The sequence below is a fragment of the Oncorhynchus mykiss genome, chromosome 7 (genome assembly GCF_013265735.2).
Source record: "Oncorhynchus mykiss isolate Arlee chromosome 7, USDA_OmykA_1.1, whole genome shotgun sequence".
Taxonomy (NCBI): Eukaryota; Metazoa; Chordata; class Actinopteri; order Salmoniformes; family Salmonidae; genus Oncorhynchus; species Oncorhynchus mykiss.
The window spans coordinates 12,321,106-12,337,988 of NC_048571.1; the positions used below are offsets into that span (position 1 = coordinate 12,321,106).

At 45.6% G+C, this 16,883-nt stretch overlaps 1 protein-coding gene across 10 annotated transcripts in view; it reads left to right on the forward strand.

The window, feature by feature from the left end:
- Positions 1 to 16,883, forward strand: part of LOC110528723 (striated muscle preferentially expressed protein kinase) — a 65,277-nt gene that overhangs the window by 33,518 nt on the left and 14,876 nt on the right. For 8 of the 10 annotated variants that reach the window (XM_036982572.1, XM_036982573.1, XM_036982565.1 and 5 more), the window contains 22 exons: positions 121 to 1,047; positions 1,265 to 1,872; positions 2,001 to 2,147; positions 4,091 to 4,273; positions 7,204 to 7,388; positions 7,498 to 7,586; positions 7,686 to 7,861; positions 8,050 to 8,236; positions 9,072 to 9,145; positions 9,375 to 9,533; positions 9,640 to 9,829; positions 9,995 to 10,230; positions 10,555 to 10,713; positions 10,801 to 10,905; positions 11,017 to 11,223; positions 11,486 to 11,782; positions 11,916 to 12,028; positions 12,204 to 12,372; positions 12,846 to 12,945; positions 13,380 to 13,580; positions 15,344 to 15,401; positions 16,513 to 16,590. In XM_036982572.1, coding sequence (XP_036838467.1) covers positions 121 to 1,047; positions 1,265 to 1,872; positions 2,001 to 2,147; positions 4,091 to 4,273; positions 7,204 to 7,388; positions 7,498 to 7,586; positions 7,686 to 7,861; positions 8,050 to 8,236; positions 9,072 to 9,145; positions 9,375 to 9,533; positions 9,640 to 9,829; positions 9,995 to 10,230; positions 10,555 to 10,713; positions 10,801 to 10,905; positions 11,017 to 11,223; positions 11,486 to 11,782; positions 11,916 to 12,028; positions 12,204 to 12,372; positions 12,846 to 12,945; positions 13,380 to 13,580; positions 15,344 to 15,401; positions 16,513 to 16,590 — 4,648 coding nt within the window. The remainder of the gene's footprint in view (positions 1 to 120; positions 1,048 to 1,264; positions 1,873 to 2,000; positions 2,148 to 4,090; positions 4,274 to 7,203; positions 7,389 to 7,497; positions 7,587 to 7,685; positions 7,862 to 8,049; positions 8,237 to 9,071; positions 9,146 to 9,374; positions 9,534 to 9,639; positions 9,830 to 9,994; positions 10,231 to 10,554; positions 10,714 to 10,800; positions 10,906 to 11,016; positions 11,224 to 11,485; positions 11,783 to 11,915; positions 12,029 to 12,203; positions 12,373 to 12,845; positions 12,946 to 13,379; positions 13,581 to 15,343; positions 15,402 to 16,512; positions 16,591 to 16,883) is intronic. The other 2 variants (XM_036982566.1, XM_036982574.1) reach the window with 1 other exon arrangement.

The window sequence follows — 16,883 nt, forward strand, 5'->3', positions numbered from 1 at the left end:
CAAATATCCCGAGCACACAAACATCCAATGGCTTTTCTTCCTCTTCCAAAAACCTGGGCCTCTCCTTGTCCCTTCTTCATATGTCTAACTTTCCATTTCCCTAAAACCCCCATCTTCCAGGATCCCATCTCCTTCTCTCCCCCAAACCCAAACAGGCCCATCCTTCAGTCCTGCCTCACCCCAGTCCAGTCAAACTGTATCCCAACCCACAACATCTCTCAGCTCCCATAAGAACAGTGTCACCTCACACAGCACCCAAGACCCTTCCCTAGGAGGAGCTGTAGTCAAAAACAAACTCCCAGGGATGTTTTCAGGAGCCTCCTCCCATACTTCAAGCAGCGGCAGCAGTGGTGGCAAGACACCCAAACTGGCCCGCGCCGCACCCAAGATCTTTGACAAGATCAAGGAGTTTGAACAAAAGGTGAGTGAGGTGAGTGCGGGGGTCAGATCTGGGCGCTCTTTCGGCCGGGCGCCATCCTGCGATCTGGAGGGGGTCTCCAAAGAGGAGGGGACAAGCCAGCCGGATGCCGCGGCCTCGAGGCGCTCCACGTTCGGAAAGAAGAGGGCCTCGTCTCTGGAGGACAAACCAAGCTACCAGCAGAGGGTCCAGAGCTTCCAGAACAAGTTCACAGAGGAGCTGGCCAGGATCAAGAAGCTGGTGGGGAGGCCCAACCTGAAGAAGGCCTACTCCACCGAGCAGTTGCCCCAGATGGAGAGACAGTCTGTGGGCAAGCTGGAGCCCATTCCCCCTCAGGTGGTCAAGAAGTTGGAAGAGAGGGAGAAGGTCCTGGAGGAGAGAGGACTATTAGGGAAGAGTGTTGAAGAGAGTTTTTCGTCCCGAAAATCATCCCAATCCCATGAGAAGGGTCTGACGGATCAAAGGAATGTTCCTCAACGGGAGCAGCATGATTCAGCTTCAGCTTCAGCTCAGCCATCTGAGTCTAAAAGTGTGGGGAAAGGCTCTGTTTCCATGGAGACAGTACTGGTTAACCAGTTACCAGGACGACGATCACCCTCATCAAGAGTCACGCGGAAAAGCCCAACCAGGTAGGCTGAGATGATCCATTAACATTGTGTGTGTGTGTTTGTGTTGGTCGATTTGTGAGTTCATGTGTGTGTGTGTGTGTCTGTGCCTGTGTGCGTTGGTACACACTACTCTGACAGCTCAATAGTGATATATGTACACACACATTACAGATATAAATGACATAATTCCTTTCTATTCTATTTTCTGTGCCAACATTACATAATGCATTTGACACAGGGAAGGTCTTTGGAGCTCTCCCACAGCGGTGAAGCCTCCACACACGGCCGAGGAACAACCACCTGTATCTCCAACATCCAAAAGGCCTTTGGCTGATAAAGAGCTGGAGCAGCCTCCACCCAAGATGGACCACCCCGGGTCTCCAATTCCTACCACACAAAGAGCACCGCCTACCTACCCCAAAGGGCCTTCCTCTCCTAAAGAGCTTGAGAAACCTCTACACCACCGCAGGTCTCCAAGCCCCAGGTCTCCAAGCCCCACCATGCAGAGAGGACCATCACCGACCCCTGCCAAAGAGCCAGCCTCTGCCTATCCCCCTAAGCCCCCACGGCTGTCGCCCACCCCCATCTCCACCCCTTCCATCAGCCCTCTAACGAAGAGACGGAAGGGAGAGCCGGGGAGAACGTCTCCCGCGCTGAAGATGACCATTCCTACCATCCTGGTGGAGGACGAGCTCATGGAAATGGAAGAGGAGGAGGCCGGAGAGAAGAGAGAGAGAGAAAAGACGAGAAGAGCAGGGAAGAAGGAGGGCAGGGCTTCCAAGACTCAGAAGAAGGGAAAAGTCTCGGGAAAGCCTTGGGAAAGTCAGCCTATGTCTTCTGAGACAGGTAGGACACTGAATTGCAGGTATCCACTGGGCGACACATCAGCTAGACATTAATGTGCTACCGTCCTAAATAGATTCATATCTACAGTAAGGAAGGAAAGTAATACAGCACCTGCCTTTCTGTTGTAGGAGACGATTCAGATGACTCTTACATGTCGGCAGATGAGGGGCCAGCTGAGAAACCAGCGTTTGAGAGGCCCCTGGGGGACACCATCGCCACTGCTGGCTCTGAGGTCCTGCTCAAATGTGTCATCACTGGCAGCCCCCTCCCAATAGGTAGGTCATCTCCAGGTAGAGGTTAAGCAAAGCTCTGGGGTCAGCTTTTGCCTTTCCCAAGCACATTTGGACCATGATGAGGTAATACATTGATTTCTGAAAGTATTCAGACCTCTTGACTTTTTCCACATGTTGTTACGTTACAGCCGTATTGGATTAAATCGATTTTTTCACACAATACACACAATAACCCATCATGAGAAAGCAAAAACTGTTTTTTAGAAATTTTAGCAAATTTGTTAAAAATTTAAAACGAAAATATCACATTTACATTAGTGTTCAGACCCTTTTCTCTGTACTTTGTTGAAGCACATTTGGCTGTGATTACAGCCTTGAGTCTTCTTGGCCCCATATACTAATCTTACTTCATTTGCACACACTGTATATAGACTTTTCCATTGTGTTAATGACTGTATGTTTGTTTATTCCATGTTTAACTCTGTGTTGTTTGTGTCGCACTGCTTTGCTTTATCTTGGCCAGGTCACAGCTGTAAATGAAAACTTGTTCTCAACTAGCCTACCTGGTTAATAAGGGTTAAATAAAATACATTTTAAAAAATGACAACACGAGCTTGGCACACCTGTATTTGGGGAGTTCCTCCCATTCTTCTCGTCACTGCGCAGCTACAGTATTTTCAGGTCTCTCCAGAGATGTTCCATTTGGTTCAAGTCCGGGCTCTCGCTGAGCCACTCAAGGACATTCAGAGACTTGTCCTGAAGCCACTCCTGGGTTGTCTTGGCTGTGTGCTTAGTGTCGTTGTCCTGTTGGAAGGTGAATCTTCACCCCAGTCTGAGGTCCTGAGTGCTCTGGAGCAGGTTTTCATCAAGGATCTCTCTGTACTTTGTTCTGTTCATTTTTCCCTCAATCCTGACTAGTCTCCCTGTTCCTGCCACTGAAAAACATCCCTACAGCATGATGCTGCCACCACCATGCTTCACCGTAGACATGGTGCCAGGTTTCTGCCAGATGTGACGCTTGGCATTCAGGCCAAAGAATTCAATCTTGGTTTCATCAGACCAGAGAACCTTGTTTCTCATGGTCTGAGAGTCATTTAGGTGGCTTTTTCCAAGCGGGCTGTCGCCTTTTACTGAGGAGTGGCTTCCATGGCCACTATCATAAAGGACTGATTGTTGGAGTGCTGTAGAGATGGTTGTCCTTCTGGAAGGTTCTCCCATCTCCACAGAGGAACTCTGGAACTCTGTCAGAGTGACCATCGGGTTCTTGGTCAACTCCCTGACCAAGGCCCTTCTCCCCCGATTGCTCAGTTTGGCCAGGCGGCCAGCTTTAGGAAGAGTCTTGGTGGTTCCAAACTTCTTTCATTTAAGAATAATGTAGGTCACTGTGTTCTTAGGGACCTTCAATGCTGCAGAAATGTTTTGGTACCCTTCCCCAGATCTGTGCCTCCACACAATCCTGCCTTGGAGCTCCACATACAATTCCGCTCTGAAATGCACTGTCAACTGTGGAACCTTATAAAGACAAGTGTGTGCCTTTCCAAATCATGCCCAATCAATTGAATTTATCACAGGTGGACAATCAAGTTATAGAAACATCTCAATGATGATCAATGGAAACGGGATGCACCTGAGCTCATTTCCGAGTCTCATAGCAAATGGTCTGAATACTTATGTAAATAAGTTTTACATTTTCAATATATTTGCTAAAATTTCTAAAAACCTCTTTTCACTTTGTCATTATGGGGTATTGTATGTAGATTGATGAGTATTATTTAAAAATATATACATTTTAGAATAAGGCTGTAATGTCAGAAAATCTGGACGAAGGGAAGGGGTCTGAATATTTCCTGTATGTCAAACTGACCTTGGATTGGTGCTTAGGGGCCACACATCATTCTGCACCTAGACACAGGGGAAGGGACTGTGATTAAGTTGTCTGAGCGTGGTCTGAGATGTGTCTTTGTGTGTGACCCCTTGGAATGCAGTGACTTGGAAGAAGAGTAACATTCTGATAAGGAGCAGCCCGTCCCATGTGGTCAGGGCTGAGGGGGAGCAGCACTCCCTACTGATAACCCAGATGAGGTCTGGAGACGCTGGGACGTACTGCATCACTGCTGTCAACGCGGCCGGGAAAGCATCCTGCAACGCCACGCTCTACATCAAATCAGGTAGGCGGGGTTACAGACAGACACACTCACACAGACATGACCACAGAAGGCCATACATTCTAGTTGATCAATTGACTAGGAATTAAAGGCACACCATTTTTTTTTTGTCTGGGATGCACACACACACACACACACACACACGCACGCACGCAGGCAGGCAGGCAGGCAGGCAGGCAGGCAGGCAGGCAGGCAGGCAGGCAGGCAGGCAGGCAGGCAGGCAGGCAGGCAGGCAGGCAGACAGACAGACACATGCACACACACACGAAAACACCACAACTCCCCATACTAATCCCCTGCCAGCTCTGCGCTGACATTTTGTCTTCATAACTACAAAGGGGCATCCCATCCCTAGCACAAGCTCCATTCACAGATAGTTGCCATGGTAACTCATAATTTGTGAAAGGCATTTGGGTCCCCTGGTGAATTTCAAAACAAAGACTTGCCTGCCAGTCACTAAAGGTCCCCGGGTTTTCAGTCAGTTAGGCGGATGTTCAAAACTGGGGATTAGTCTTTGTCAACAGAATGAATATTCCTCTTGGACATAAAACTTTAGTTTGTGTATTATTCGCTGAGATGTCTGTTGGTTCGGTCAATAGTCAATAGTTAGAATTGTGGTTATATAAAAAGATAAATCACACCACAGCTCTCAATGCAGACAAACAGTACCACTCCTGCATCAAATCAAAATGCAACCACAGTCTTTTGCAGTCATGGCTGCAATAATACAATTATTACCTCAAACAGAAACACACAGATCTCTGTGACAATCCAATATACAAACAATATGCTCATAAATGTCTCTCGCTCTCTTAGAGCCACTCCTTCCATATCTTTTGAGGAAGCCAAACTATTTAAACTTCTTTTGAATGTGCCACAAGCTCTTTATCAAGTCCTTTAATGTCTCTGCACAGTGTTACCCTGTAGAGTGAACGCTACTGCTGTAGTTTTCTGGCACTAGCTCAGCGTCCAGGCCTGCTTGGCCATATTAGGCCAGTGGAGGCTACCACTAGGTATTTATAGCAGCCTCTTGTTCTCAATGGCGGTCTGTTGTAATGTCCCAGTGTGAGATTAATGTTACGATCACAGACCCTTTCTTTATCTGCGATGATTCGAGTCAGGGGAATTGCCAAACTCATGCACAACGAGATTATGAGTCATGTTGCTATGGTTCTGTGGAGTGGGTGAGGATTTTGGCGCATCAAGTTGGGATTTATACGGTAGTGTATTAGAGGAGATTTAGGGTATTAAACGTCTGAATTTAACCCAAGTACATCAAATGCTGAGTTTTTGCAACTGGAGTATATACCCACAATATGAGATGCTCCAAAAGTCTTTGGTGTTTATGAATCACATAAATACTGCAATATTGCCGTCTGACTTGATTTTATCTTTTTTTTATGTATCAAAGCCTTTAGGCTACAGGGAATGTGGGTTGATATAATATTGCTGGAGGACAGAGAGAAAGAAAAAGAGAATTTGGAGCTGAAGAAGAAGGAGGAAAGTGAGGGAGAGAGGGAGAGGTGGATGAGATTGAATTGGTAGATTATTAGCAGCAGGCTAGGAAGTCTTGCTTCATGCAGCATTTGTGTAAACGTTGGCAGCATTACAGGAATAAAGCTGGTGCTGGTTGTCTGTGCACAGGCTCGATTCAGACATGTAACTTCTTAGGTGAGTCCTCGATCTCCACATCTGAAACTTCTTAGGCATAGTTAGAAGAAATTATAACATTTTAACATCAAAGGGTTTTCACTTGTTTACTCATTCATTTCTGGTTCTAAGACCTGTAAATATCTAGAATGCCTGTATGTTCTCTGTTCTTTCTGCAGACGTCCTTGTTTAGCTTTAGTCTCTGTGATTTTGATCACTTTATCTCTTCTTGTGTGTGGCCAAGCAATCGAAGCAAGCAGTTTCTATATATACTAAGCTACCCTGTTCTTTTTCCTAACAGGAGAGAAACTTTTCATAGTTTATCTATAGTTTTTGTCGATTGTTCTCGTTCTATTGTCAGAACATTGTCTATCTTGCCAGTGAAATTGAATTCTGGAGCCCATGGTTTTATAAAGAGGTGGCTGCTACAACAATATGGTTCCTCTGTGGAGCTGAATGAACTGTGACTTTAGGAGAGGCTGGTGGTGGAGACAGTGTGTCTCCTGTGGCGCTGGGCTAGTCTCGCAGAATGATTGGGTCAGGGATTCAGGGATTAATCCATTATCTGTCCAGCGCTGGTCACTTCAAAGGGTCCCTCAGCAATGTGTGTGTGTGTGTGTGTGTCTCCATCGCTCCAGCCAAATCGCTCATCTCTTCAAACACTCTTGTCACCATGGTGATACAAGTAGAGCAACACACAAGCAGAACAGGAGACAGTGGAGCACTCATACGCTGCTTGTTGGGAAGCTAATTTGGAATATTCTAGCAAGTTAATGCTTATTGCTACATTCTCTGAGCTTTATGCCTCACAAACACTATCAGGTTACAATGTGTCCATTTTGTTAACTATGTTGCCATATCGGGCTGGTCCATAAACGTCTTTGTGGAATTACTGTGAGTAATGTTTGATCTATATTTCAAAATTCATTTTTATTACCCTGCCTCGCTCTGTGTTGCATAGACAGGACGATGCGCTTGTTCTGTTCATTTTGATACTGTAAAGGATCGTGCTCACACGGGGCACCATTTTATAGGGACCAGTGGAGGCTGGTGGGAGGAGCTATAGGAAAATGGGCACATTGTAATGGCTGGAATGGAATTAATGCAGATGAGTCATGCGTGGTTTCCATATGTTTGATGTGTTTGATACAGTTCCATTACAACCATTACAATGAGCCGGTCCTCTTATAGCTTCTCCCACCGGCCTCCTCCGGTGGGGACACCCTTAAAATACATTCAAATGATACAGTATATGGTAAACAAGTATTACGTTGTTTCTCCAGAGCTGACCCAGGTGCATGGTGGGAAGCCGAGCAGCTTGCCCCTGGTGGAGGTCACGAGTCCCCTCCAATCAGACGAGGAGTACCTGAGCCCCCTGGAGGAGGTCATGGAGATTGGAGAACCACCCTCACGAGGGGTGGGGCCACAGTCTAAATACGCCTTCTTCAAAGATCCTCCCTCCTTTCAGGTAAAGAAGATTCAGGGGGCATCTCAATAGTCTAAGGGAGATTTCTCCCCTCGCCATTGAGTATTCAATGTACCGGCTTTTAGACAGTCTTAGTCTTTTGGTTTGATAGGCAGCACTGAATGACCACGGGGTGACAGAGGGACAGGAGGTTACCATGTCTGTCAAAGTCAGAGGACAGCCTAAACCTATGGTGTACTGGTAAGAATACAGTATTCAGTGTGTTTCAGTACAGTTTGTCATGCCTTTCTCTCGTTTGCTTTTGCAAGAGCTCAGAATGTACCTGTTTTTATCACCTAGGTTGAAGGACAAAGTGACCCTAAAAACCAATGGAAGATTCATTGTGCGTGAAACAGAGGACGGCAGCAGTGAAATGATCATCACTTCAGCACAGAGATCTGATGCAGGACTCTACACATGCAAGATCATCAACGAATACGGAACCAAGCAGAGCGAATGCAAACTAGAGGTCAAAGGTAAAGATCACTCCAAAATCCACAAGACCAACGTCAGTGACTGGCCATTAGGGTTGGTGCCAGCTACATTTTGAAAAAGCTCAAAATCAAATCAAAGTGTATTGTTATCGCAGGGGCAGCAAAATGCTTGTGTTTCTAGCTGCAACAGTAACAGATCTGTGTTGGTCTCTCCTCTGTCTTTTCCCCAGCCTCCCCGGCACAGGAAGCCCTGGCCATCATCAGAGAGGTGCGAGACGTGGCGGTGACGGCCGGAGAGTTGGCCATGTTTGAGTGTCACATGACCGGGCCTCTGGATGTGGAGGTAGACTGGTTGTCCAATGGGAAACTGGTTCAGCCGGCACTCCTCAACTGCAAGATGACCTTTAACGGGAAGAGGTGGGTAAGACTAGCGCGCCTGATTCTAATAAGTAGCTGGTTGATAAGCTGCATCAGGTTTGTTACAACTGGGGTTGGAGTGAAAACCTACAGGAGGGTAGCTCTCCAGGAACATGGTTGGAGTGAAAACCTACAGGAGGGTAGCTCTCCAGGAACAGGGTTGGAGTGAAAACCTACAGGAGGGTAGCTCTCCAGGAACAGGGTTGGAGTGAAAACCTACAGGAGGGTAGCTCTCCAGGAACAGGGTTGGAGTGAAAACCTACAGGAGGGTAGCTCTTCAGGAATAGGGTTGGACTGAAACCCTACAGGAGGGTAGCTCTCCAGGAACAGGGTTGGAGTGAAAACCTACAGGAGGGTATCTCTTCAGGAATAGGGTTGGACTGAAACCCTACAGGAGGGTAGCTCTCCAGGAACAGGGTTTGAGTGAAACCCTACAGGAGGGTAGCACTCCAACAGGTTGGAGTGCCCTGGCCTAGACACTATGAAAGGGAAAGATGCCTCAATGCTTTTAAGTGAATTCCTTCCCTTTCCCTTGATTGAATGGATGAGAGCGATAGAGGGTGTGCCTCAAATCTTTTAAGTGAGTTCCTTTCCATGCCCCTTTCTCCTTCATCCACTCTGATCTGAGTAGATTGGATGGTTTGTCAGAGCAATATGGAGGGGGCCTTCAAAATTAAATTTCTGATACAACAACATTTCATCCATAAGCAAACTGTGAATGGACATTCACTTTTTGTAAGAAGGAAACAGCCCACACAAGTGGATGTGAGGCAGTGTTAGCTCATGGAGCGTGTAATAAGGTCCAGGCAGCTGACAGAGGGGATTTCTATTACAGGTGCCGGCTGCTGTTAAACTCAGTACATGAAGACGACAGTGGAACCTACACCTGCAAGCTGAGCACTGCCAACGGTAAATGACAACTCCAGAAAGAAAACTGCCTTGCCAAATAATGGGTTTATACGGCAGTGATGAATTGCTGCTGTTGTAAGTAATGTAATGACACAGCCACACTATTTGGCAAGAACCAACCAATGAGTTAAAACCTCTTTAAAAAAATTATAATTTGTAAATCACTTATTGTCTATAAACTACTTATAAAAATTAATGTAATTGCTGGTGGTTTTCCTTCCTGTTCCAGAGGAGTTAACCTCCAGTGCCCAACTAAAGGTCACTCCCTCCAGGGAGCCCCTGTTCACCCGCAAGCTGGACATCCTGGAGGTCATAGAGGGTCGCACCGCCCGTTTTGACTGCAAGGTCAGCGGGTCCCCACCTCCCATCGTTACCTGGAACCATTTCGGTAAGTATCTCTCTTAGAATGTACTGTATTTCCTATTGGTACAGAATGGACAGCAAATTGGTAATGTAGGCTAGTATGGCTCGTAATGTCTCTTATCTCCATCCAGAGAACCCGGTGGAGGAGAGTGAGAATGTGCTTCTCCTGCAGGAAGGAGGCCGTTACTCATTGGTCATCACCCACGTCAGCAGCGACACGGAGGGCTTCTACACAGCTGTCGCTAAGAACGCACACGGAAAGGCGGAGTCCACAGCCGAACTCTACATGCAGGAACCGCGGCCCGCTATCTCTTCTCACATGTATGGGGAAAACCATAGACGTGGGGTGATCCCACTAGTCTGAAGTGGCTTCTTCTCCTCATCTCAGTGATCTAAAAACAAATAATAGGAGTGTTTCATTGTCTTCTCTTCTGTATTTCCCTTTCCTTCTGTCTCTCATTCTATTTGCTTCCTTCTTCTCTCCAGGGCGAAGCTTGAGAAGATGCCTTCCATCGCTGAGGAGCCGGAGGTTCTGGAGAGCGAGGTGGAGCAGGAGCAGAGGACCATGCCTGACTTCGTCAAGCCCCTGGCTGACCTGGAGATGATCGAGGGGAAGGAGGCGGTGCTAAAGTGTAAGGTGGCGGGCCTGCCCTACCCCACCATCGCCTGGTACCACAACGGCAAGAAGATACACAGCACAGACGACAGGAAGATGACCCAGCGTAAGGAAGCAATCTCTCTCTATTTCTCTCTCTCTCTCTCTCTATTTCTCTCTCTCTCTCTCTCTCTCTCTCTCACTCGCTCACTCTCACTCTTATTCTTTCTATCCCTCCTCTACTTGCGTCATCTCTCTCTCCCTCCCTGAGGGAGAGAGAGATGACTAATGTAGAATTAGTCATCTCTCTCTCTCTCCCTCATCTACATTAGTCATCTCTCTCTCTCCCTCATCTACCTTCGTCATCTCTCTCTCTCCCTCCTCTACATTAGTTATCTCTCTCTCTCTCCCTCCTCTACCTGCGTCATCTCTCTCTCTCTTCCTCCTCCAGACAGGGATATCCACAGTCTGGTCATCCGCTGTGTGTGTCACGGCCACGGGGGCGTCTACAAGAGTGTCATCTCCAACAAAGTGGGGAAGGCAGCCTGCTACGCACACCTCTACATCACAGGTATGGATGGGGTCCATCCACCAGCAATCACAGCAACAGGTGCTCCAACCAAAAAAGCCACAAGAATCATTGTGTCAACTGATTACAGTATGGGTGTGTTGGTACATTTGTATTTTCCTTTGGTAGATATTGTTCCTGATCCCCCCGATGGTCCTCCAGTGGTAGAGTCCATAACAGGGAAGACCATAACACTCAGCTGGAAGAAACCAAAGAGGCTTGACTCTTCCATAGGTATGCCTCAATATAACTGAGAGTCACAGAGACCTGGATTCGAGTCCCTTTCAGGCTCCTCTACCCTCCAAATGCGCTACACTACAGTAACCATCATGGTTGTACTTCCAGATGGCAGTTCTTTGATGTATGCAGTGCAGCAGCAGCCTCTGGGTTCCATCCAGTGGAGCATCATAGCCTCCAACCTGAGAGAGACCACCTACACAGTCACCGGTCTCTCCAAGGGAGTCCGCTACGCCTTCAGGGTCCTAGCGGCCACCGCCAAGCTCCTCAGCAAACCCTCCCACTCCACTGACCTTGTGCAGCTCATGGATAGAGGTGCTTATATAAGCTCCAAGTCTCTACAGTTATTTTGGAGGGTCAAAGGTTAAATGGATTTATGTAAACACTTGCATAGTGCAAAAGCAATGTCACCAAACACATTGCAGCAGGTGTACAAAAATGTTGTAATTACATGGTCCTTCGAGACAGATATGTAGCTGGATATATAGGATCTACTATTGTGAGAGAATGCTGGTCTGTCAACACATCAGAGATGATGGTTTGATCCCTTGATCATTTGACCTTTGATCCCTATCAGGTCCCTATCTGAGGAAAGCTCCCATCATACTGGACAAGCCTGACATTGTGTACGTGGTGGAGAACCAGTCCGTGAGCATCACCCTCACCCTTAACCACGTTAATGCTGTGGTCACCTGGAAGAGGAGGGGAGTGGTTTTGCTCAACAAGCCAGGGATGTTTGAGATGAGCATGCCAGACGACGACCAACACACCCTAAAGATCCAGAGGGTGAAGAGCACTGACACCGGTCAGCTGGTCTGTACAGCCAACAATCAGTTTGGCAGCGACCTCTGTACCATCCTACTGGCCATGGCAGGTGAGTTTGGGGTCAAAGTTCACCCCTATGTGCAGATCTAGAATCAGCTAACAGCCTTGGTGCTTACTGTAACTATGATGTGGTAAAAAGCCAAGCTGACTCCAAACTCTCTATCCTCCTTTTCTCCCAACAGTGCGTCCTAAATTTGAGTCCATCATGGAGGACTTGGAAATACATGTAGGAGAGACATCTCGCTTTGCTGTGGTTGTCGAGGGACAACCCGATCCTGATATTCTGTGGTACAAGGTATGATAAGAGTCAATGGATGGATATCATATCATTAACCACATAAACTTATTCTGCAGTGATTAAGCAGGTTGTTGGATGATTAACTCCTTTGTGGTTCCAGGAAAACAAACCTTCTCCTCCATGATAGTTGATTAAGTGGAATTGATTGTGGTTATCTGTTCTGTGGTTCCAGGATGACACTCTGCTGTCAGAGAGCAGTCACTTCACCTTTGTGTACGATGATATGGAGTGTTCCCTGGTGGTGCTGAATGCCCTGCCTGAGGACTCAGGGGTGTACACCTGCACTGCCAAGAACCTGGCTGGGCAAGTCTCCTGCAAGGCTGAGCTCACTGTCCACAAAGGTATAGTCTATATTGTCTGAAATGTATAAGGATATATAGAGATATTGGAATAAGACTAGAAAACATCTACAAGAATCATACTTTGTGCTTACATAATTGATGAATTATTGTTGATTAACACACCCTTATGGTAAGGTATTAAAGAGTCTTGTTGAAAAGTGTGCTTTTTCTGCACACTGAATATTGTTAACACAGATGTCACAGTACCAAGGCTTTTCCTATTATTTGTTGTTGCCAGAAATGGCAGTTTTAGTTGGATTGCATCTGTTTTTCCTTGTAATATCTCAGCCAAAGCTTGTTGTAATCGAGAGTTAAACCACCAAATCTGCTCCATATGGGTTGGACCACAAGGTGTCTGAGACTATTAAACCATCTGTCAGCCCACACATGCACGCACGCACACACACACACACACACAAACCACTCACCAACCCACATTAACCTTGCCCCCTGTACCAACCCTCTTCCTGCAGTGAGGAAGGAGGTGGAGGAGCCCATGGAGGATGAGGGGTCCATTTTGAGGAAGATGCGGAGGCTGACTGATTACTATGATGTACACAAGGAGATAGGACGGTGAGTCATGGACCAGGCAATCACCAATTTCATCTGCTCAGCCAGGCTATCTCTTCTGTATTTAAAGGCTCTGCGAGTGGTACCTACTATCTGTATTAAATTGCACTGTGAACGGTGGCCACAAAGGTCAGTAGGGGGAATTCCACCACACCAAACAACACACTGCATAATGATAGCAGACAGAAATAGAGGAGAGGTGAGTCACCCGTCAATAGAGGAACACATCACAAAGGCTTTTTGTTTTTCTCTGGTAGAGCTTGGCTTGACTCACCAGAAGTTGAACGATAACAAGGTGTCACGTACTGTTTAATACTCATGTCCCTTAACTTTCTCAACTAGGGCTTTTGGTTTCTCAGAACTCAATCCCATTGAAAGATTTGGTCATTCTCCTAGAGTTATTGCAATGATATCATCATTGTGCGACTGTTTTCCAGTGGGGCGTTCTCCTATGTGAAGAGGGTGTCTGAGAAGAAGGGGAAGGTGGAGTACGCGGCCAAGTTCGTGTCTGCGAGGGCCAAGAGGAAGGCCTTGGCCCTGAGAGAGATGAACCTTCTGTCAGAGCTGAACCACGAGAAAATCCTCTACTTCCATGACGCCTTTGAGAAGAAGAACATGGTTGTCATCATCACTGAGCTGTATCCTTTCACTGACTGATTCTTTGATTCATTTCAGTTGTCAGAAAATCCATAACATGATGACCTAACCGGTTCTGCGCATGCGTTCCCATTGTGCGCCTTCATGCGCATGTTGATTTTGTCTATTCCAAACAGACGCTTTCACGACACGCAGGTTAAAATACCAACTATATTCATTTGGGGAGAGCTCAAAACACATTAAACATTCATTGACATTTAGCTAATTTGTTGCTAACTAATTTGTCCTGGGCGATAAACCAAAGACAGTACAGTATTCAGATAGACTAAAACTGCTTTTCCAATAGAAATCCCTGATCACACTTGTAGGCGATGTCATGGTGATGTTGGCTAGCAAAGCTCATGCATAGAAACAGGTCATTCGGTCTCGCGCCGAACTGCGACTGTGCAGGCCGTTAAATCAAAGGCATTCCTTCCATATAAAGTTGTTTTTGTCACTTTGACAAGGTTTGGAAAAATAACATGTTCAACTCCTTAAGACATTGGCTCCAATCTAGGTTGTGTCTTTAGATTTTGAGAATCATTTTTCACTTCTCAAACACCAAACCCCGGTCTAGTCTGTTTGCTCTGTTTCACAAGTGTTCCCTTGAGTCTTGCGATGTAGCGCCTCTGGATTTAGAAAACATTGGTTTATTTTACCTGAAATGCTTATAGCCCTTTTCTTCTGGATCTTTGTAGAATTTTGACCCATTTTGAGTCACTCAACATCATGTGTTCTCTACTCCAACAATTAATCCACAGATAAAGAGGATACCTAGTTAGTTTTTACTTGCACCGTGGGCAGTCTGGTCAGCATGGAAGAAGCCACATTACAAGAGATGAACATTTTGAATGTAACATATCCTCTGAGACAGTATTGTATTGGTTGCGACAAGGTTCTTTCCCTGTTAATCTAACATATCTCATCTATGTAATACTGTTGCATCAAAAACTAAAGCCATCAATGTACTCAATTTAGCCCAGGTTTCCACCAAAAACTAACATCGTGGTTCCTAGAATTGTTTGTTTTCAAATTATATTCATTTTTCTTTACAGCTAGATCCAAAATGGATCCAAATGTGGCATTGATCCAGCATCTTTGCATAAAACCTCTCCATGAACATACCAGAGCCAAGAGCCTTCTTCCCACCTTCTTCCCACTGTGTGGATGAGAGAGAACTGCTGCATAGCATTAATCTCAATGTCCTTTCTGCTCCCCTGGAGGCATGACTGAACCGAAGCGCTACTTTCTCCTGACTCATCACAGATTGGTTTCATTACCAGGAGACGCCATGTGTGGGAGTTTGGTTCATTTATTATAAAAAATGTAATTTGCCTCCCACTTGGACTATAGCGATAAGGTTATCACCATAGACTTATATAGACATTGCATCATTGTATCTGTCTCATGATGGCGCCTGTGAGAGCATGTGCAACGCCATTGAGGCCATCTCCATTTTGAAGTAGTCCACCTTCTACTACGTCTGTGAGTTGGTGAACAAACTGAAAGGGTGCATAATGCCACCTGTACTGTGTTGTTTGCTCACGAGTATAATGAATTGGCTGATCCCTTCTGATGACACAAATGGAATCATGTGATCCTTCCTTAACCCATAGGAAGTCCCACCCAGTTGATTACTTCAAAATGGTGAAAGTCCTCAATGGCGCTGCCCATGCTAAAACGGGATTTTGGGCACTAGAGTCCTCTATCTATCTCTATGGTTATTACACACTATACCTCTATTCTCCTTAACTGCTGTGTGAAGATGCCATGAGGAACTTCTGGACCGACTGACCAAGAAGACTACCGTCATGGAGTCCGAGGTTTGCCTTGGCCTGTTGGCCTTATGTTTGAGTGTGCTTTGGATTGCATGGAAAAATCAACCAACAACGACTCAATTATCTTTATCTAAAAGATAGCGAAATTCAGTCAAATATATTTTTTTAATATGCTGAGCGTACAAGAATGTAGAAAACAGAAAGTAGAATGTAGAATATATAATATATAATGTAGAGTATAGAATGTAGACTGTAGATTATAGAATGTATAATATAGAATATATACTGAACAAAAATATGAACGCAATATGTGACAATTTCAACAATTTTACTGAGTTACAGTTCATATAAGGAAATCAGTTAATCAAAATAAATAAATTAGGCCCTAATCTATGTATTTCATAGGCCCACTTACTTGGGAGCCAGGCACACCCACTGGGGATCCTGGCCCAGTCAAACAGATATAGTTTTCCCCCCACTAAATGGCTTTATTACAGACAGAAACACTCCTCAGTTTCCTCAGCTGTCCGGGTGGCTGGTCTCAGACAATCCCGCAGGTGAAGAAGCCAGATGTGGAGGTCCTGAGCTAACGTGGTTACACGTGGTCTGCGGTTGTGAGGCCGGTTGGATGTACTGCCAAATTCTCTAAAATGACGTTGGAGGCAACTTTTTGGTAGAGAAATTAACATTAAATTCTCTGTCAAAAGCTCTGTTGGACAATCCTGCAGTCAGCATGCCAATTGCACGCTCCCTCAAAACATGAGACATCTGTGGCGTTGTATGACAAAACTGCACATTTTATAGTGGCCTTTTATTGTGCGTGGTACAAAGTGCACCTGTGTAATGATCATGCTGTTTAATCAGCTTGATATGCCACACCTGTCAGGTGGATGGATTATCTTGGCAAAGGAGAAATGCTCACTAACAGGGATGTAAACACATATGTGCACAACATTTGAGAGAAATATGCTTTTTGTGATTACGGAAGATTTCTGGGATGTTTTATTTCAGCTCATGAAACATGGGACCAACACTTTACATGTTGTGTTTATATTTTTGTTCAGTGTAGAATGTAAAATATAGAATGTAGAATATAGAATACAGAATGTAGAATATAGAATGTCAAATGTGTTAAAGGAGATATTCTGTGCTGCAGATCCGGTCCAGTATTCAGCAGGTGCTTGAAGGGGTCAGCTACCTTCACCAGAAAGACATTGCTCATCTTGACATCAAGGTACATCAGATTTCCACTGTGCAAGGGACAAATACAGTACTTTAATCACAACCTATTATACAGTGCATTCGGAAAGTACTCAGACCCCTCAACATTTTTCACATTTTGTTATATTAAAAATGTATTAAATATTAAAAACCTTGGCAGTGATTACAGCCTTGAGTCTTCTTGGGTATGAAGCTACATTATACAAACTTGGCACACCTGTATTTGGGGAGTTTCTCCCAGTCCTTTCTGCAGATCCTCTCAAGGTCTGTCAGGTTGGATGGGGAGGGTTGATGCACAGCTACTTG